This window comes from Corapipo altera, unplaced genomic scaffold, assembly GCF_003945725.1.
Source record: "Corapipo altera isolate COAL_440 unplaced genomic scaffold, ASM394572v1 2b, whole genome shotgun sequence".
Taxonomy (NCBI): Eukaryota; Metazoa; Chordata; class Aves; order Passeriformes; family Pipridae; genus Corapipo; species Corapipo altera.
Window position 1 is genome coordinate 28,043,662 of NW_020884874.1, and position 23,247 is coordinate 28,066,908.

The window sequence follows — 23,247 nt, forward strand, 5'->3', positions numbered from 1 at the left end:
ACAAAAGTCCACAAACAGTTATGCATGTAAGGAGCAGTGATATTTTAAACATGAGAAGTTAAAAACCCACTTCTCAATTCTGACTCAGTCATACTACGGAAACATTTCTACATATTAGTTAGCTGCATACATGCTAAGTAAATAGAGGTATATATGATCAAAGACTAACTATAGAATTTTATCTTTTAAGTCTGTGCTAGAGCAGCCACTGTCATATATGTCTTACAATTTTTTTCAGTAAATGTTATCATTTTGATAACATTTTTAAAGTATTTGATACATCTTTGAAAGTATTTATGACAATAAAACAGCAAAAACTCTCAAAGTTTTAACTTCCTGCATCAATGATTTAGTATCATTAGAAGACACTAGTATGTTTTATGTATAGTGGAATATTTTCATCAAGACATAAGAATAGGTTTTTCAGTGAAGATTCATTTTTATTCATTATTTTACTTTTTTTAACATCTAAATATTAGTTTCAAAAGAGCAATTAAAAACAAAGCATCCAGGTTAAATCAAGTTTTGTTTTACCTAACACTGCATTTGTTAAAGCACACCAAATCACAGAGAATATTCTGAGTTGGAAGGGATTCACAAAGATCACAGAGTCCAATTCATAAGTGAATGGCCCATACAGGGATTGAGTCCACGACCTTGGTATTATTGGCACCATGCTCTAACCAACTGAGCAACCATATATTATGCAAGTTGCTGGAGCTCTTATGAGCTTTTATCATAACAGAATACAATGACAACCGTAATTTGAAAATGAAGACTTGTAATAATCTCATCATTATAGTTAGCTATATTTTATTGTAGACTTTTGTTCTAACCAGATTCATCACTGTGCTTTTAGCATATGTATTTATTTATAAGTGGGACACACAACATGAGAATCAGAGAGAGTTTAGTCTTTGAAGACTAGTTGTAATTGCTTCTCCTCTTGTGTTGAGAGTTCTCCTAATAACATGTGCTAAGCTTTATAGTAAATTTAAAAAGAAATTTCTGCAGTTAAGCATAACTTAATGTCCTTTACAGGAAGAGAAATACCTTTTTTTGCTGTTATTGACACACTTCTTGAAGTTATTATTGGAGTATGCTCTTCCATGCCTTTCAAATGTCAAAATGGAGGTTTAAAGGCCACAAAAATATTTAAAACTAAATTTTCAGATGTCTCTCTTGAGGCATAGAATAAACCAGCCTCAGCTGTAAGCTTTAGTCTAACTAAAACACACATTTGAATTAATACAGCCCTTGTGTGAGGACAGCAATGATCTAGAAAGCAAGGGTATACAAGAGTTACTATAAGTTTTGACACAATACTGTCAGAAACACCTCACAACATTCACACTAAATAGCAAATTTCTATAAAATATTTCAATGACACATCCAGCAGGGATTCTGAGAAAGGACTCAAACTAGCAGGGTTACAATTGTTTTTAAAGAATAAATTTTCCCTGACACCAAGTACCAAACATTCAGATGTGGGAATTTAAAGTCAATGGACTTTGAGAAGAAAAAGTGATTGGACTGAGCATTTCACCACTGATTTTAGTGAAAATCATGCATCGTCAATTCCTCCTCGTATCAATCATCCCACATCTTAAATGTTAGCTTGGGTTCTGTGAGACTCAAGTATTCTGTATGAAAAACTGGCCTCAGTCAACAAGATCTCTTTATCAAAATGGGACAAAACATCTTCTTCAGTGCTGAAATCCTATCAGTCCACTGGCCCTCCCCCCTCAATATATATTTTAGTAATATCATGGATGTGGGCTAGAGAGGGTGGAGAGATCAAAATAATAAGTGAAAAATTCCTGTTATTTAGATAAACATGCACATATAATACTAATTGAGCTCTCCCTTAAATTTAAGGCCAGTAAGGGAAACTCACTTTCTGACTTGAAAAATTCTTCACAAAATCACAATGCTTCTTTTTTTCCAATTGTCAAAAAATAGAAGAAAACTACTAACCTTCACTTCTGGGCACAGGCTCTGTACCACCTGGTGTTTTATCTGGCATCTCTTCAGACACAGGCTTAGTAAAACCTAATGGACACAAAGCAAAGAAAGCATTCTCCATCAAAGCCAGTATGCTCCATGGCCCCTGTGAAGCATGGATTTTCATATTTCAGCATTTCTGTATTCGTACGTAAGAAGTGTAAAGAGGTAAAACTCACTAAGGATTAACTGCAATACCATTCAGTAGACTCTCACCTGAATATACTGCCAGGCAGGAGGCACAAAAGGACCCTAATTACATCTGTCTTTGATTTTGTATGTTTTTTTCCCCCTCAGTTAATTTCTAGTGAGAGGTCTGTGAACTGGGATGGAAGAGCTGCTTACATTCACACACTGTTGAAGTTAACAAGAGAGTGACCATGTGAAAGAGCCACATCAGCCTGCATTAAACAGAAAATCCTATTAACTTAAGGCTTTACTAAATTGTAGAGCAGCAACGTTGCCTCCATCACAGCAATGGGCAGAGAAGAAAAGGCTTCTCAGGAAGGCAGTGAGCCTGTCTCCTCTCACAGCAATATTATGTACCCTCTGTGGTACTGGCTGATGGTCAGGGTGTGGCTACCACGTACTAAGATTTTGTATCCTCCTTTTTAGCACCTTTGAATAATATTCTCCCATCACCGGTAGACTGACATTCAATTTTACATGAAAAAAGCCTCAAATCAGATAGAATGCATCACGAAAAGACAAATCAGAAAGAGGAGGATTCTCTGCCTGAAGGAGACTGTGTGCCAATTGGGCAGAGACTTCACCTTAGCTGACAATGCACATAGCTCAGTGCTGTGTACAGCACTATACAGAATACACAGCATTGGAAGTATTAGCAGTACACCCTTAATTCCTAATGAAATAATTCAATCATCTAGTTTTTAACAATGCTGAGGTAAAAAGCAGATTTGGTATGCAGATTTCAGAAAACCAGCAGATCCAGAGTTATGGGAGACCTCCCTGGATCACTCTGCAGCAGAATTGAGACTGAACTCCAATAAATAGCCTTCTTTTCCTCTCTTAAATTATTTTGCTTTCCAATTCATATTGCTTGTTTTGAATCCTGTCACTACACATAAAATGAAAATGTTTCTGCCATAGCATCCAATAAAAGACTTGGGTTTACATTAAAACCAAACCATACAAAATACCTAGGATTTCTTAAGCAATTTAAGTCACAAAATTGTATTTCAGGTGTGTTATCCAGGGCTGGTATATTTGTCATATTTAACTCAATATATGTAAAATACCTAGAAACTTCTGTCAGACATGTAAGGCTACAATCCACTAGCACATCTTGTGGTAGAAATTAATTCCTGTTTAGCTGATGGAAACTCTATGACATATGATTTTCTAGATCAGCCAATTCATCCATACTCAAGATAAAATTCCACCAAGTCTTACTTAGGAATTACTTTGTCCTTAACATACATGTTTTATCCACACAAGAGTACATACACTTAAGATAGAGAAGATGCTTGGCTAGTTCACGAACTTCCTAAAATTAATAGTGATAATGCTTATCCACCTGAAGGTCTGAGTTTATGAGTTCAAAAACCACAGCTGGACAGTGTCACAAACTGAACAAACAAGTGTGCCCGCAACAGAGGTTTTAAACAATTATAAACTCATAGCAGTCCCTGAAGTCCTTTATAAATCTTGTGTAAAACAGAACTCACTGTCCAGAAGAAAACTAAAAAATAAATTTGTTCTTCAAACAGATTACTCAAACTTAATTATCTATGCTTATCATCACTAAACAATTGGCTAGAATAAATACACCAACTAATTCTAAAACTTGGCAAGCTCCTGTCTAAGCCTTTGCATTCAGTGATGCACCACATATTATCTTGAACATTGCATGAGTTTATATATAAAATTCCAGGTATCCACTGTTTTCCTAGGAGAGTTAATAGAAACTAGTTAATCACACAACGCATTTCAACCAAAAAATTACATCAATAAATACTATAATTACTTTCTGTGATTAATTTCAAAATCCAAAAAAATGTTTTCATAAATTTTGCATTTTAAATAAATCTTTTAATATCATTTATTCAGGGAACTACATGTTTAAAATGGAAAAACATGGATATCCACATATTTTTTTTCAGGTTTTGGTAGGTTTGAATTGTGTAGAATGGAAATAAATAGGTAAGTAAATTTCACCATGAAAATGTTCAAGGAGTTACTCGCTGATGAGATAATGACAAAAAACCAGTCGTCTCAGAAATAATTTGGAGCTTCTTTACTGACATTTTTAGAGGTACTAATATAAGCAAGAAAAAAAAAAAAAAAAAAGACTTTTTTTCTTGCCTCTTCTACCCTGATTTTTATTTATGTTAAGTCCAATTTTTCCTTGTCTAAAGTAGGCCAAAATTTTCTACTTGACTTTTTAAGGAAATGGTAGCCTTGATTTTGTGTTATCGAAACTCAGTACCAAGAAAGCATTATTACTACAAGTAAGACACACACTAACAGTCAGTGGAGTTCCTGTCTTCATCCCTCTCTATGGAGCATGACCTATCACTCCCAGCACAAAAACAAGGGAGATTCAAATGGGCATTGAATGACTCTTGGCATTTTTAATTAAGGAAAAGTAACTTGAAAGCTGGATCATTCCATTACTGCACATGAACCAAGGTATTTATTGAACAGGTTCAGACCTGCCACAACAACAAACAACTCTGTTTCAAGAGTTCATTTGGATAATCCATGACAATTTTAAATACTACTGTGCCACTAACGGTTTTCTATCCAATTTAGTAGCTCTGCATTACAATAACTGAAAGCAAGGGAGGCTTAACATAGTCGCAACAGGTTGAAGAAAGTCAGCCTCTGTACCTAGTACATTGCATCTTCAAAACACTGTCTAGAAACTCTTAGAATCGTAGGCAAAAAGACCTCTAAGATCACTGAGTCCAGCTGATAACATGACACTGCCAATCCCACCACTAAACCATGTCCCTAAGTGCCACATCTACACATCTTTTAAATACCTCCAGGTGTGATGACTCCACCTTTTCCCTGGGCAGCTTGTTCTAGTGCTTGACAACCCTTTCCATGAAGACATTTTTCCAAATATTCTTGTCACTGTCTGTAATGGTTTTCAGTAATGAAACAGTCTGAAATTTGTGGCTGTTTTCTAAATCACATAGGAGATTAGTAGCACCAGAACAGTTCAACCAGATGCAAAAAAGAGAGTCTTCAACATTTTCCCATACTGCTGTCAATTAAAAAAATTACATCTAAAACCTGAGGTCCAGTAGTGTGGCACAGAACAGTATTTTATGACTTCTTAAAAAGCACAGAAATCCACATATTTTAAAATCTAAAAAATATGCTTTCCCCCCTTCTGTCTCATTAATGCAAACCAGTTCCACACTGTTGCTAGAAATTGCAGAATATACTAAACAACTTTAAAAAAAAAGGAAATCCAGAATTCTGCTCCTGTTTTCTCTAACACACCAAGTTTTGAATTACTCAAAAGCCAGAAGTCAACATTTAGCGTTCCTTTATTTACAAATAAAGTTCCTCCTTTTAAGCTAGGAAGAAAATCTCTGAAAAATGTATCAGACAAGGAAAGTAAATCTGTGTCTCTTCAGTAAGGCCAAGCAGGACTCCTACAAAATCCAGCAGAGAAGCAGCTTTTGGGGTATAAGCTTGCTAGTAAATGTAAAAATGCTCACTTTCTATACAAATAATTTCCACTTATCCAGACAATCTTATTCATAGTAGTATCCCCAGGTTTGCAATAATTTCAAGATCAATCATATAGAGTACCTTATAAAAACACTCCTGTTAGACCAATCCAAATACTGTTGCAATATATTGATATAGCTTTAATTGTCCCTGAATCTCAGGCTCAGCTATTATAGCACTCCGTGGGGTACTTCATATTTCTGAATTCATCAGTCAAAGATGCTACCTATTGCTTACTCCAAGAACTTTTTCACAGAATATCCTAGCAAGAGAACTTGAAATACATATGCATTCATAATTTATGAATAAACACAGCCATACTGTTTATATTTCTCAATTAAGCAAAACTCTTTAACAGCAACCAAAAACATTCAGATGCATGACCACGCATTTTCACAGGCCATAATCAGCTAAGGCCACCCAAACAGGCATACTGGGAGGTCTTACTTCAAGAAATTTGTCATTATTCCTGCTAGTAGATTGATTTGCCTTTCAAATCCTGAGCTGCTAAAACTGCAAATCAGCTTTAAAAAAAGAGATCCTTTAAATACAGCATCTAAACCAACAGCATGCTATAGGTGGTTTAAAAGGAAAGCATTCAAATTTATAGCACGAGTGGCTAAAAAATACTTTTAAAAAAGCATGCTCACAAAAAATATGGATTACTTGCATTTCACAGACAAATATAGTCCTTGTCTCTTAAATTAACTGTACTCTGCTGAAACAAACAAATAAACAACAAGCAAAACCAACCAAACACCAGTAAGGGTTTCCAATTATTCAAAATCACTATTAATTGAAGTATAACAATTTTCACTTTTAAAATTTCAGGAATAAATTTTCATTGGAGAGAAGACTTCGGTTCCATTTTTGTTCTTTCAGCAATTTATTGCTGTATTCTCAAAAAAGCATCAAGCATCTTGAAAGAAACTATTGTTCATCACAGGACTGTTTGCAGTTGTAACTATGGAGTCTAACTATGTATTTATTTTGAACGATGATCGTCACTAACTAAAATCTAAGCTGAACCTTCTCCTTTGTGTCAAACCCCTGGCCCCTCGTCTACATCTGTTCCAAATAGCTGGAAGTGATCATATTTAAGAAAGTTGGTTGGCTTTCTTCCCCATCTTTCAAAGGCACAACCAACTTTAATAATAAGATTCTGCTGTGGTCACTTTATTCATGGTCAGTATACATGTCCTCTTAAAACACTGTATTACAATTTCAAATGCAGCCTTTTACAGAATAACAGTTAGTGCTATATACATACAGAAAATACATGTCAAACAACTGAAGTCCTGAAGTTCCGCATTACATATTGTGCTGTTAACAGTAAAGCTATCTGCTGGTTTACTTTTAAATTGTATTTGGATGAGTTCTTCCTGATGCAATTAAAAAAAAGCATAAGAGGAGTGGGTAGAAAATGGATATGAGTAGGTTTTTTTGACACAAAATATTCTGTAAACAAATAAGAACAATTAGACACCCAGAGACAGCCTGCATAGACAGTCATCCTTCTTGGATGAATGATATTGGATGTTGCATTTCTGAATGCAAAACAACTCACAGAACTTCAAAACCAGCACTCAAAATCTCAGGTTGCAGGATGAACTCTAGACTCCAAGGATGGCTATGGTAAAATTCACACACGCATCAACACAACCAGGACTTGACATCTGCCTGTGAAATACTGAATATATCTTTGTTAGACAATAAGGACATCTGTCCCTGATCTAGTTTTTGCCATTTGTTTGCCTACAAAATCCCTTCTGGAGCAGATGCATTGCTGCTCTGAACCTCAAGAGAATAGCTTTGATCCCAGGTCACGGGAATGATAAAAGCAAGTTTATATGCTAACACTAACACAATTCTTTCACATGAACCAAAAAGTGACACTGAAAGAAACCCTAAATAACATTGACAGAAAGGACAGAAGTTACAGGGACACAAACCACTATATGCCATCAAACCTCACTGCTGCTCCTATTCACCACCACCCCTCAGCCTTTCTAAGTAACATGGCAGTACTTGTTTAAGATTCCAGTCTTATTTCAAGTTAATAGTTATTCCTTCAAAATTGCACAGAATTCTAACGGCTCCTTGCATTCCCTTCCAGCAGCACTCTGGATGTGAGTTACAACTTCCTTCTTCAACAATCCTCTCTTTCAAAGTCCCACAAAAATCTTCCAGACTTTTTTCTGCTGCACACCAATGCATATCAAAGCATTCCAACTTTAGGGGGTTTAGCTGTAGTTTGGGGTTTGTGGGGTTTTTTTGTAAGATGCTACACATTTTGCTGATTTTTCCAAACCAGTTCACCCTTTCACTTTCTTTTCCACAGAAAGGCAGTAACAGTGGCATTTAAGATAACTGCAGCAAGAGATGAGCTGGTCCAAACGAGATCATCTGTTCTATATTGGTAAAAAGGAGTAAAACCTCCTTTGCACATTTGCCCCATTGATGGAAGTCATATTAATATCACACGCTCTCCTGCTCACTTCTTCAAAACAGCATAAATCTACAGCATCCTCTGTCTAGTTTCTGAAGCTAATCATCCATACTGCAATCCAAAAAACATAACTTTTTGCCAGCAAGTGAAGACTAAATCACAGAATCCCTTTGTCACTTTCATTCTGGTTTCCTGTAATTCGCCATGTTTGAATGTGAAAAACATCACAGATGTTCTAATATAAGGAATGAGCTGTCTGGCTCCTTTGTGGTTTAACTGCTATGCATATGTCTTCTCCCTCCTCCAATCTCTTCCAATAGTTCTGAAACCATTCCCAGTGCTGTTCCAAGACTTTCGTCATGGTTTTCCAAACCCACTAAAAGATCAAGTTCATCAGCTAATCACCATTTTTCAGCCTGCTAGTCAAGACAGCATATTTTTTACAAAGTAGCACAGGATATGAGGTCTGGGAGGGAATGTGACACAGTATTTTCTCGTTCAAATTTTGTATAGAATGAACTTCTTGAAAAGATGAGCTATTCCCAGTGTTTGGTCAGTGTCCAACCACATCGCAGGGCTCCTTACTTAGCATATGCTGCTACCACGTCTACTGAAAAAGGAAACTTTCCCCATGGGGTCTTCTGGGAGGAAGAAGGATGAAAACTTTGACTGACACTCCCAGAATACCCTTGCGAAGCATAAACTCAAAGACTAATCAGAAAGATGTCAGCTTTAATTGGTGAAATGCATGTATTTCCTGCACATATATATTAGCTCTGTACTGATCACAGCAGTTTCTCAGCTCAGCAGAAGTGCCATCTTTTGAACCCAAGACATTTCATTGCAGTAGAAATTTCTTTAGTATCATTAACCACAGCTATTTTATTTCTGTAATAATGAACTGTTAATGAGTATGTTTGAAAACAGTTATTATACATGTTCTCTTTTATACTTTGCTTAAGATCGATCCTGCATTGCATATAAACACCCTTTGCTACAGAAAGCTGACAGAAAACAACCCAATGCCTCCTTCTGTGGCACTGGGAAGTCGTGACAGCTTTTTCCCGGGATGATGCATCTCTGAACCGTAAAGCCACCGGTTCCAGCAGAGCTCCCACAGGTGGCACTAGCTGCTGCTCTGCGAGGTGCCACACACTGCTCCACTGGCTGACAAAACCGAGCGCTTGCAGCAGAAACTGTCTATCCCTCCTGATCAGCATGCCAAACAAGGGCTATAAATCCTTCTAACTTTCAGATTTCTCAATTGTCCTGTGTATCGCTCGAGTCTGGATTTGGGGTTGAATAGCCTGACAGTTAAGCTGCTATACCACCTTTTATTTATTTCAAAACTCCCTGTAACCAGAATGAACAGAATTATTTTGTAAAACACTGGGCATTTTTCAAATTACGTACATATATTGCTTCTCTCATGCCTTTGTACAGTGCAGTTAATCTCAGCAGCCCTTCCAGGTCTTCTCTAAAGTTAAAAAAACCCACACAAAGAAAAAAATTCCATCAAAAGATCATGTTTCACTTACATACAGGTCTGTCATTTTGGACACTTTCTTTTGAATCTAAGCTTTAGAAAACAGACAGACTTGGGTAAGGTGGCTCAGCACAGGACATGTCTGACATACACTGTGATGATAAAAAGGAAAAGCAGGATAAGCAAGTCAGTCCCAAGATATTTAGGGACTTAGAGGCAAGTCTCAGCACAGACTGTTATGAGTACAGCAGTAGCAAGTCATAGCTGCCAAGTACAGCTATTGTTATCACAAAAGACTGTTGTCATGTACTCAAAGAAATCTGCTACTCAACAAGCATAAAATGAAGCACACAATGTATTCCAAGCAAACCCTTTTCTGAGCAATTAAGAACCCCATGTAACGTACTACATGTAGGTACTCTGCAAAAACCAACAGCATAGTTTTCATTAATGATATTTACAAAGATAGAGATGAAACATTTTTATTGAGTTTTAACTGTTTAATGTTAACTTTAACCATTACACTGTTTTCTGATTTCATGTTTTAGGTAAAACTAGTTCTACTGTTAAGTGCTAATTAGGGCCACACAAAGAAAACTGAATTTGAGACAAACCCATTTTAAAAATAAAACCAAATGCCTCAGCACAGACAAGAGCACACAGTTCAACAGTTTCCTTACTACAAGAGCTTATTTCTAGTTTCATTAAGTTGCAGCTCTTCAGTAATGCATATATCAAGTGCAGAAATAGCACAAAAAGCACATACACCAGATAGTGTACTAAAGAAACTAAAGGATTTTAGGGTACAAGTCCCCACATTGCAATAACAGTCAAACTCAGGGCCAGAACCCTGACAGTTGCCAGAAAAGAATACATGACTCTTCCCTCAACAAATTCTCTGATACTATTAGACTTTACACAGTCATTTTGTCATGTCACCCAAGGGAGTAAAACTAAATACAACCTCTGGCTATTAGGTTTACAGCTGCACTTCTGTGTTGCTCGCCACTCACCCCTCCAAAGTTACATACTTAGGTAAGTCCTCAGTTTCTTTTTTTAAATCTACATTTGGTATTCGGACTGGTCACTAGCACCCCCTCTTTTTACATCTTTCTCACAAGAAAATACAACTACAGTTGCATTAAGTCTTGTTTTTTTGTTGAAATGAGTCCAGATGAAGGCCACCAAGTTGATTAGAGGGATGCGGCATCTCTCTTATGAGGAAAGACAATTGGGATTGTTCATCCGGAAAAACAGAAAGTTTCAGGGTGACCTAATTGTGGCCTTCCACTACCTGAAGGAAGCCTATGAGAAAGCTGGAGAGAGACTTTTTACAAGGGCATGTAGTGACAGGACAAGGGGGAATGGCTTCAAACTGAAAGAGAATAGAGTTAGATTAGATATTAGGAAAAAATTCTTTACTGTGAGGTTGGTGAGGCACTGGAACAGGTTGCCCTGAGAAGTTGTGGATGCCCCATCCCTAAAAGTGTTTAATGGAGATTAAACACTCCATCCAGATTAGATGGAGCTCTGAGTAACCTTGTCTAGCGGAAGGTGTCCTTGTCCACAACCAGGAGGTCGGAACTAGATGACCTTCAAGGTCCCTTCCAACCCAAGCCATTCTATTATTTCATTCTAGTAAGGTGCACAGCATAAACCTCACCACTGGGTCAAGAGTTCTGGCTTAATAAATGAAAAAAAAAACATTCCACAGCTAGATATGAACTTGTTAAATTTCTTCAGTAGTAAAGATTGATTTATAGTGCACACGGTTAAGAAAAGGAAACTGAAGAGGAAAGAATTTCAGCATTGTTTATCTCAGAATTACTCAAATTCCTTTCAAAGCTCTAAACTTTGCTACAATTAGAAGAGACGCTGATTGGTGAATAAACAATCACAGAGATGCCCACATGCAGGGTCCCTCTTTAGTCTTTTTCCCATTGAAGTCTCTAGTGCTCAGCAGCTACTGTTTTAAGATTCCTGGTTAAGGGCAAGGGCCGCTGCTGCTGGTTATCCATGCTGCTCTTGGATATTAAAAAATACAACAAGCAAATGAGCAATAACCCAGCTAGTATCCTAACAGTCAATTTTTATTCTCAATTCTCTGTTATACAGGAAAAAATAAGCAAAACAAACAAAAAAGCTCCCTCCAGTCTTGCATCTGGCATACATAATAAAGAACCCCTGATACCACTTTCACAGGCTGTAAGCCTCCTTTAAATTGTTTGCTATTATAGATACTGTCTGATAGCACTTACAAAGACACTTCTCTTTTTGCTTGATGCCTGTGCTTGAGATATCACTAAACATCAACTTGGAAAAGACCACTGTTGTGCAAATTCATCATTTCACCCCAGGTTCAAGTAGTGGAGAAAATAAAACCAAAACAGGCTGCAAGGAAGCAAAACTGTTGTTGGATGACAAGGAATCCAGTCACAGTAAACAAGTAATAATTTACTTTCAAGGTTATTAAATACAAAAAGCCTTACATGAATTTGAATCAAGTCCAACGTGCTGAATAAATCTTAAAGCGATGGATAACATACCAATGAATTCCAATGTGTTTAAAGAATTTAGTTATGATGGGAGAAACAAACTTACCATGTCTGCATGCATTTCACCTTCTGACACTTCCTTTCTGCATTTCCATTTCTGTTTCAGGAAATTTCTTGACACCCAGCTTAAGATCACTAACTCCATCATACTTCACAGGAAAAGGGAAACAACCTTGCTATCTGCTTAGTAAGGACATCAGGCAGTGTCTATTATGAAGGGCAGTCTCTCCTGAAATCACAGGGCTATGATAATAATGAAGCTGTTTCTGGGGTTTGTTTTGTTTTAAATGAAGGTTTTGTAGCCCTCTTACAGAGAAATTCTTGATATTTTAAGGTCAGTATAAAAGCTAGTATCTATGGGACAAACAAAATTTGTATATATTTTAACTTCGTGTAGGGCCAGAGTCAAGGCACTGAGATAGGGAATGACATCTTCCTAAACTCGCATAACCAGTATGCAATGTAAACCTTGAAACCACATTCATGGACAACTTGACAAAGAGATAAGGTGCCTCCAAAAGCAAATACTCAAGACTACAGAACAGCCCAATGTTTTTCAAGAGTATAAACATAGAAAAGCCCAATTCAAAGTCAGTTGTTTCAGGGGTATTTCTTCTCTTCGCTTAAACACTTTTCTGAAAACTCAATAAAAAGAAAAAAACTCCAAACACAAAATACTGCTCTGCACCAAATTAAAATCACAAGTTTATTCTCTCGTGCATATATTTTTCAAAGCACTGTTATTTTTCTTCCAATTTCACTAACAACAGAGAAATTAGTATGCATCAATTCCAATTAGGCTGATTCATCTCCTCTTTAATATGTTTGGCTTCTTTATGTATATTTTCAAAGAAATAACTTTAAACCTCATTGTAGAAGAAAACCACAGAACTTTCAGAATATGGTCATAATGATGAAAGACAAAAATGTCATCACTGTCCAGAACACCCATTTACTTTGTTAAAAATTTTCCTAAACAGTGTTAATTCCAAGTAAAGAAGGGAGAAAGATATTTTTCCCCTTAACTGTAAACTCTTTTCGAGAGCTAAAGAGAGGGGGGGAAAAAAGATACAAAGGAATGTTTGGTGTGGCATTGCTGATGTTTGTTCATGAAGTGGAGGCCTACTTAAAACCAGGATAATGGATAATTATCACTTTATATGTGGATCCTTCACTACTTTTGTCTCCATAATGCACAGTGACACCGTTACATTTATAAGAAAAGAATCAGACACAGATTCACCATCAGGAGAAGGGCTCCTACAAAGCCCATTTGTGTGTTCCCTTCAACTGCAACTGCCTGAGTATGGCATTACTGCTGAAATGAGATGTTTAGACATGGGTTCTATAATTATTAGACAAGTAATACTCAGTTGGCTTTTCCAGAAACTGTCATTTGAGCAGCCAGCCAAAGTACAGCCATGCATAACAAAGTTACTTACGTAGGCCCCGTGAAACACATTTTTTTAACCAAAGCCCTCAGAAAAAATCCATCTAACTTTTTGACTACAGTCAACTGTCATTAATGAAAATTTTGGAGGTTGCTTTCATCACAGAGTATGTAACATAAGGAAACAACACAGCCAATTCCATAAAAGAGTCAATGGTTAAAGCTTTCTGAGCACTGACATTTTCCAGGCTCCCAGCTCCCAGCCCTGGCTTAGGCAGCTGACTGTAGGACCACTTCATGTCTCTCCAGCTTCTCCTCTTCCCTACTTTGAGGATACATACATCTGCATGTACATATGTATATACATTTACATACACACTGCACACATCCATTAAAAAAGAGGAAATTAGTAACAGACAAACTAACAGCGCTATGTACATTCACTTGCGATTTATCCAAATGAACGGCCTCGTAACTCAGGTTGTGACATCTCCTGTAGAAACACCCCACTATTCATCAAGCCACTCCAGACTGCCACTGTTGAAGTGTGGCCTGCAAACAACATATATTTTAGAGCCAAAGTTTGCAGTTATCTACAGAACACTCTAACTAGTTATGGAGAAGCCAGAGCCCTCTCTCTCTTTATTAGCTTTGAAAAACATGTCCCCGTTCAGCGTTCTGTAACTGCAAGCCTAGTCAAATTGGCTTTTATGTCACTGAATTGCATATACAGAGCATAGAGAAACTTTAGTTTCAAATTCCATTCCTGTTTAATCTCTAACAAAACAGGTTTTTGATATGCATACATAAAGACATGTATATAGATATTCATTTTAAAGCATATGGAATATTAAATGAAAAAGGGCTAGAAATAGAAAGGAAATTATTTCACTCACCCATGATCAGCCCAAGTAGAGAGCCTAGGAGACTTAAACTGTCAAAATGGAAAACATACACAGTGACAATCTTTAACCTGCCACAATTTCCAAAGGAATTTGAATAACCATTTTGACAGAAGCAGCTGACAAGTTGCTGAATAAACATTTCTTTGGGGTTAAACTGCAATATTCTCTAGAAACAGAAACTCCTCCTATATAAACACATAAAGCTTCTTATCTCCATTATTCTTTCTCAGAAAAGCTGGATTTCTTACTAAACATTGCATGGCCAAATGCAGACTTTCACTGGCCCCAAACAAGAATACTAGTTCCATTCAGAAAACAATACATGGGGAAAAAAATAATATCACTTACAAATGTTATAGTTGGAAAGGTAATTTCCTTCAGCTGAATGTTTTTGTCCTTTCTAGATCAGTCTAAAAGACATGGTTTGATCAAATCAGTTGTTTATAAGTAATTCTCAACAGCTGGATGGAGTCTGAACCATTGAGCACTTTGACAGGACTTCATTCTCCTTCTCAGAAAATAAAAAAAATAAATAACTTAGGCTTAGCTTTCAAACCCAGAAACAAAGAAATATCTATTTTGTACTGAAATAATAGTAATCTGACATTGCCTCATGGACACTTAGAGTATGCAATCATTGAGACTTTCGCAGATTTGCAAGATTCTGAAACAACTATAGTAACTCACAGCTTGTGCTAAGAGATACCATTTTTGGTGACCTACATGTTGTTTTGTAGCCTTCAATAAGACAGGAGAAAAATCATCCCAAATCCTGTAACTCTTTACGGTGAAAGTTATTTCAAGGATAATGATCATTAGGAAACACCACGTTTGAATACAGGTTATCAAAGGATAGTCAATAAAGGGTTTCCAATGATTCTAGCTTAGAGTTTTAGAAGGTATTAAGATTACAAAGCTTTTTAAAATTTCAACATGAACAGACACTTTTCATCCAGCAAAGGAGTCCAAATTCTCCTCTCTTCACCTTCTCCACCTTCTTGTACCAGGAATGAAGGTCACATTTCTTACCTTTCCATTTTAACCACAGTGAACAGTGAAGCTTTTTCTCCTTCTACACACTTTGTAGAGAATCAAAAACAAATCATGCATTCAGCAGTCAGCTTTCCCTGCTCTGTCTGGGATGCCAGAATTACTGACAAAGGGATGTCTCTCTCCCTATCTATTCCCACCAAGTAAAATTTTACTAGACTGAAAGATGGATCACATGTACTTCAACAACAGTAGAAGGCAGCATTAAGGGTGATCAAGTACTTAATTTCTATCCTGAGAAAGATAAGGTTATGAAAAAGAGCAAAGAGGTACAAAAAGGAATTCAGGTCTCCTCAATTAAAAAGGTTAAAATGAATATAATTACCCAAATGATGCCAAGAATTGTCAAATGACGTCAAGAATTGTCAAATGACATATAAATATTATGCACTGTATTAAAAGGGTAAGAGAGACACCTTCAAAATAAGACAACAAACCACTGTACATGAAATCCTACAGCAAAACTGCACGTGAAATCTTATTGCAAAAAGAAACCATCAGACACACTTTCATTTTTATAACAGGTATATCAACACTGTGGTTCCAAACAAGTAAAATTCTTGAGTTACAGTGCTTTCCCACTGGCAAGGCAATACATTGCTGCAGTACAATAGAGATTTCCAGTTATTTCATACCGCTGACAACTCTCAAAGAACTTATTTTTAAGAGAAAAAGCTTTATATTTCATTGATCATTGGATCTAGTACTGGAAACCAACACAAATAAGGACAAAGTGTGAGAGAGAATCTCTGAATAGGGTTGATTAAAGTAAATATTCAAAGGGATATTACTCAAGTCAGTACCAAGAGCTTCAGCCAGTTCCCAAAGCCCTTTGAATTCTCAGAGCTAAGCCCGATGAATTCAGATGAAAGTTCTTTTTCTTCCACTTTTAAGGGAAGAAATAACTTATGTGAACTTTCTGCAAAACAGCCTTCCGAGTTTAGTAATTGGGGAATAAGCCTAAAGCACTGCCAAGACACACAACTAAGCATTTATAAACCTTAATGTTTCATTCAAATATTAAGTACTGATATACTGAATTAAAAACAGAGAGGTATTTCAATAACGCTGTTTCAAGTTATGTAATACCATCCCTTATACACAAAAATCCCAGCTCCTCCATTCTTGCTGCCTAGCCCACATTTTGTACTCTGAGGAACACAGGGGACACGGGGCGCATACTAACAATACCAAGTTTCCACTGAACCCAGCAAGAGGCCCAGCGAGGCAAGGACACCACCTGGCCATGCCTCGGCTCCGAGATGATGTCAGCTTATTCAGCTGGGCAATAGGAAGAAAGAAAAAGTCCCTTTCAAACACACACAAGGAGCTAGGTATATTACCCAAAAAGCAGGAAACCACTCTGAACAGCAAATGAGATTCTACAGCCCTTCAAGGCTTACCGCATTTAGGCAAGAGGAGTAGGTGGAAGAAGAAGCATTTTCTCTCTTTAGACTCAATGACAGTTACTCCATCTCCCCCTCACCCCATCACTGTTCCCACAGCCTGAGCAGTATTCACAGGGTATCACCAAGCTATTATAACTTTTTGCCCAATAGTCACCACTATGTGGTTACCAGGGCATGTTAATTTAACAAGTGCCAAGTCAGTTCCAAACTCTTCTCCTTCTCAGTTCCTTATTCCTCCATTTCTCTCTACAAAACAAACAATCCAGAAATTCACTTTGAAATAAATAATAGCAATTCTGTAAAGCAAACTTACCCAAGTGAGGGACTAAAAAGTCTGCAGAGAAATGCTGACTGAGAAGATACACTCACATCAAATAAAAAGTGACACTTAATTTTTCCCACAGTGAAGACACTCACAGGATCTCTGGACCAAACTGCAGATTCTCTGATGCTGAATAAATGCTGAGTTCATGTTGCACAGTTTCATCATTGGAAAAATGAAGGCTATGCTTAAATTCATGCATTAGATGAACCCAACAAGTGCTCCTGAGCACAAAAGCAAGCTGGGACAGAATAGCACATATCTGTGGTAATGAACAATCTTAGTCTACAAAACAAGGTGCATAAAAGCCATCTCTCATAAGTGGTGACTGAACTGGACTAGGGACTGAGCCATGCCTGGAAACTGTGCGGGGAGAAAGCTAACTATCATTTCCCAAAAATTACACCAGCAAACGTGACTATTACAGCCCACCTTCTTCCAGGCCTGGCAGCATTCCTAGGCCCATCTGAATTTAAAACAGATGGAACCTTACAGGACTCCTCTCTCAGGCCACCTATGCTCGTAAACTTTGCTGGCACATAGTTTTGAACATTTCCCTCTTAATTGAGTTTCATTACACACTTCAAAGACTTAAAGCACTCTGAGTGGAGACAGAGAAAGACACGCACTCAATGGCATAAAAAGTAGAACAGGCAGGAAAAAAAAAAAGACAACCATGCTCTCCAGAGAGCATAAAGTATAATTACATTCAACTGAACTACTCTTCCCTTATGCATATGCCACTGGCGGCGTCAGGGTTTACATCTACCATCCAGTCCTGACCTTTAGAACAGATCAGATACTTTTCAAAAAGGAGCACAATTTTCTGTCTCTGTACCTGTCGACACCTTTCTCTGCAACTTCTCAGCTCCTATGCATCCAACAACATCTACCCCAACTTACAGAAAATAGGAACTCAGCATACTTAATAAAACTATAGTGTAGATTAAGGCAACTACCAAATTTCAAAATTACGTGTAATTTTTGAAAGCTTTGAGTCTTACACCTAAAAGTAAGAAAAGGTCAACCTATTTTAAAACACATATCCACATGGTGCTTCTGTCAAATCATTCTTATTATATGGCTTTATTTGCAAAATAGATACATGGAAAAAAACAGCAAAAAACTAAAACCAAACAGCAAAACTAAGGAAAGAGTTTTGAATCATGTAAACCTTGGAGGGTTGAATTAGCGTATGTCTAGAATTATTTTGTCTTTTCTTGAAGTTAATTGTCAGCAAAACTGACACAGCTATTTGATTAACTAATTTGTTATCAAAATTACTAGTTAAAACAGATTGCCTGTAACTACCAGCTTCAAATCTCATAAGTTGAAGATTCAGTATATCTCTAAGGAAGTAAGAGAACTGCTCCACCTTTCAGAGAAGTAATTGCAGAAACATAATTTTCCTTTTCCAATTTATGCACGTATTAAAATAGATAATAAAATTCATTTCCACCACATCAATGTTTTGTGGACTTTTATTACAGTTTTGCTCTTTTTTCCACCCTGCAAGAACTCTACCAAAGATCCACTTTAACTGATGCAGCAAAGTGCTTATTTGGCAGGATTATAAGAATATACCAAGTGAAATAAAGGTTTTCAACCTTTCGACTGAGGCAAAGGAAAAAAAAAAAGTATTAAGAAGAACACTCGAATGCTTTACAGACTTAGAGCCTGATGATCAAGTAGTGTTTTACATCCCACTTCTCCTCTCGGCTGCTGGTGCCTGCCCCAAGAGTGCTGCACTCTGCCTATTCTCAAGTATGAGCCCACTACTCTAGACTGCAGTGAAAATCCTATATCCAAACAGCATGAATTAAGCAGTAACACTTCATCTGGAGTATGACATATACTTTGGAAACGTTCCACCCAATACTATCAAAACACCTCAGACACTGTCATTTTCAAGATATCTACCATGAACCACATCTTTGGAAGCAGAGGTTTGCCTACTAGATTAACATGTAAGAATCATTAAGGAAAAATTTTTTGTTTGCTTTTAGTGATAAAGATCAGTGGCAGGAAGTACAATATTATAAAGATATTAAAATATTTGTATGATGCCTATTTATAAATAGATAAATGTTTACATTGTGCTTTTCGCATACACAGAAAGAAGCATGCATTCTTCTACCACTACTGCCAATTCATTTTAAGGAAAAACCCCAGCTACTAATCTCATTTTCAACAAGCATGCAGTGGGCTTATGTCACTCACCTTGAAGAACAACATCCAAGCAAGCAGGGCAGGAAATTACTTTTGCAGGGGAATCAGTGCCTCCCTCATTTATACAGTTATTTACACTACAGAATTTCCTCAAGTATCTGTACCCTTACATCTCATAAAGGTACGGATAAGACAAAATAGAATTTGACAGTTTCGAGAAACGTACACCACTCTCAGTGCTGAAAGGCTGTTAAATGGCTTTATGAGAATTAGTGTCTCAGGGATTTAAACTACATCTTGGGTTGTAACCTAGGTACATGGAGTAAGTAGCAACAGGGATGAAGAGCTGGGGACTCATGATTATCACACATGCACTGTTGCACTACGGGAGATGAAGCACAACAGCACTTGTGTGGGGGTCCTCCAACACCCAGAGTAAAAAGCATTTAAGTGTTTTGCCCCTCATCTTTCCTGGTGGGGGAATCAAATCAAGCTTTTCTCAGAAACGGAGAATAATAGTAAGCTTCCACCCCAGAAGACACACACATAATTTACCTGAATTTTATAGTTTCATTCAGCTTTTATTTCTTTGTTGTATGCATAGTAACAATACACATATTAAGGTTTGCAAAAGCATGTTACCACAGGCGTCACACTGTCTCTTGAAGTCTGACATCAGCAACCCAGCAGATGGTCATTATTTTGAATTCCCCACCCTCCATCATCATTAATTCAGGAGCAAACTCATTTAAATGGACTAGCCCCTATTCATAAAGAACTCATTGTCCTGACCAAATTAATAGCTTTAGATCTTGCATTACCAGATGTGCTTCAGAAATACAATAACATTTTATGTTATAAAGTCCACTTCAATGTAATTTCTCATAAATATTGCAGTATAAAGCAAACTTACAACCTATTCCCAAAATAAACACAAAACCTCTGTATTTTTGGTTTAGATCCTAGACAGATTTGGCACAAGTGTCCTCAATTATCCTGCAACCCACTTGATCAAAAGCTGTCTACTCTGAGACTAAAAGCAGCACAATCTTTTGAAAGGCTTCATTTCACCCCAAAGATTAGTAAACCCTGAACATTTGCACATCCAATAAAGAGACAGGCACTGATGGTGCCTATTACATAAGTAACACAATTTAGACCAATAATAATAATGAATGGGACAAATCAAATTTGTAAGAATTTGGAGTAGATCTTCACTGATTAGTCATCAGTAAGATTTTTAATACATGTCAAATGGGGAATGAAAAAGGAATAGAGGGAATCATTTGTATTGACTTTATCAGAATGTTTGCATTAAAACAACAGAAGAATCTTTTTCACAGGAACAATTTGCAAAAATGAACATCAGTAGACTAGAATCAACTAGCAAGCCATCTTTCCAACTTAAGGAAAAAAATAAAAAGTAGAATTTTGAAAATAGCTATATTCTTTGTGAGGAAGAGGTAGAGATCATTGAAGGACTGTAATTCAAATAAAAATATAATTAAAATAAGCAGAGACAGAACTTTTCAGAGAGACAGTATTCACTTCAGTTTTAAGTTACATTGTTATTTTTCCATGGAACTGAAAACACACTCTTACAACCCCGAGTCTCAAAAACTCCTCTTGCTGACAGTTTTGTTTAAATCCGCTTGTGTGAAATGTTCTGTTTTAAATAAATTGTTATTTTCCAACACAATATTTTTGGCTGAAAAATTCCTAACTGGTTTCACTTGTAAAACTGTTTCTGAAATGTAACGTTTCATTAAATCCAATGCCTTTCCTTACTTAAAAGGCTGCATTGTGTATTCTATAAGATACACACTCTCATACTGGCAGAAAACAAGCAACATTTGTGTTTTAATCAGTATGTATGGAAGGCATTTTTCCTAAGTAATCTATTTCCACGTAGAAGAAACAAATATAACAATTATGATATTAAGGTATTTTCTATTCTATCTTGAAAACAGGATTAGAAGCTACATCTCTAATAATCTTTAACCTCCATTTGATCACAGTCAAAACCTACAACTCTTTACTACGTAACTTCACACATCTAAATTATGTGGTAAACAAGCATAATTCTGTTAGATTTATCCCTGAAGTGCAGTTTACAGCTGCAGCCGAAGGAAAGGAGTTAAGGCTGCAACATCTGCAGGATGAAAACACACTCTTGGGAGGGGACAAATAAGTAAGGGAGAAAGAGGAATATTTTCTTTTAAAAAGGAAAACAATGAAAGAAAGGAAAATCAGTTAGGTCTCTCACCAAATTCCATACTGGAATAATTTTTAATTACAATAGAAACTCATGAATCAAGAACAAAAGAATGTTCGATATAGTGCACTTATGTAACTGAAGCTAAGTACGCAAAGGCTGGGTTTTTCAAATGCATTAAATATTTTTTCAAATTCCTACATAATGTAACTAATAAAAATATTTACTTTTACACAGGGTCAAGTGGACAGAACATAATTCTCCCAGAAGGAAACCAGATATTTAATATCTTTAAAGCGATGTCCGTGATGATAAAAGCAGTAGCTAATCTTTCTTTTAGAGGTTGAAGGTCTTGTTGAAGTTTCTTTTACTGAACAGCTATGTATTATGCTCTAATGAATACCTGCCTCAACAGAACAAGTATTTTTAATTTTTAATAGGATTTTGGTCTGTGTGTATATTCATCAGTGCATATGTACTCAAAGAGCTGTGAAAATTCTGTAAAACAATCTACAGTCCTGCTATAAGTCACATATTGCATCGGTAGTTTATGATAAAAGAAGTCACATCTGTTCCCAAAGCCAGGATTCCATAATAAAAAGATCTTAGCAAACTTATATATAGCAATTCGAATACACTGGCACACAAACATTCAAGTGTTTCTCATGAGTCATTCAAGAGGTGCAGAATAATACATCAATGTAGTGCTTAGAATTGCAAAAAGCTCTAATTAGCAATTTACCATCTTTCTTAAAACTTAAAATGCAATCTTTATAAAACTCAATGTATTAAGATATCCATAAAATAGAATTTGCAACGATTTGAGCAAATGGATTTCAAATGATTCTGTGGGTTTTTCCTGTATTACTTGGCTGGTGCCATGACTAATATTTAGCTACAACATAAAGCTTGCCAACAGATGTAAGATAATTCTGAAATCCTATGGGGATAGGCTAAATGTTTAAAGAGCTTTGGAGGTATGAGCAGGGTCTCTTGTGTGTCTCACTCAAAAAGAAAAAGGGTTATTTAGATGCTTAAATTACTCTTTCACAAGTTTAAAAAAAAAAAAAAAAACAAAACCAAAACGAAGCCCATTTTACCACTAGACAAAAGGAGAAAAACCTACTCGATTTAAATTTAAATTTGAGGTTATGGCACCTGTTTTTCATTTTCTGAAGTTTTTTCTGATCAGGGAATGACAAAAGTTTAACCTTACCTATGATGGACAATTACACAGTTGATTACTCCACATTGTGTGCAAATTAGAGTACAGGTGAAAATCAAGTCAAAGGAAGGTTCACAGTTTTGATGCCTGTTCTACCAATACCATAAGGGCATGTATAGCACTGGGACATTAATTGCAGCACAATTCACTTATGGTATCATTAATTTTGCATTCAGCTATGTTGATGTTCACCTACAGCACAGTTCTTCCTCACTTTTCCTGTCGACAGTGGCCAGGTACATCTGTTATTTAAAAAATCTATTTAGCTTAAGGAAGGTTGTAAGCTTTAAGCTAAATGGTGTCTTATGGATAGGAATTTGAACATCTCAACACCTCCTTTGTTAAGTGATGGAGATC

At 36.6% G+C, this 23,247-nt stretch overlaps 1 protein-coding gene across 4 annotated transcripts in view; it reads right to left on the reverse strand.

The window, feature by feature from the left end:
• PLEKHG1 (pleckstrin homology and RhoGEF domain containing G1) overlaps nucleotides 1–23,247 on the reverse strand; it is a 127,917-nt gene that overhangs the window by 88,982 nt on the left and 15,688 nt on the right. For 2 of the 4 annotated variants that reach the window (XM_027633992.1, XM_027633994.1), the window contains exon 3: nucleotides 1,978–2,052. The exons of the other annotated variants lie outside the window; for them this stretch is intronic. In XM_027633992.1, coding sequence (XP_027489793.1) covers nucleotides 1,978–2,052 — 75 coding nt within the window. The remainder of the gene's footprint in view (nucleotides 1–1,977; nucleotides 2,053–23,247) is intronic. 4 annotated transcript variants of the gene reach the window in all.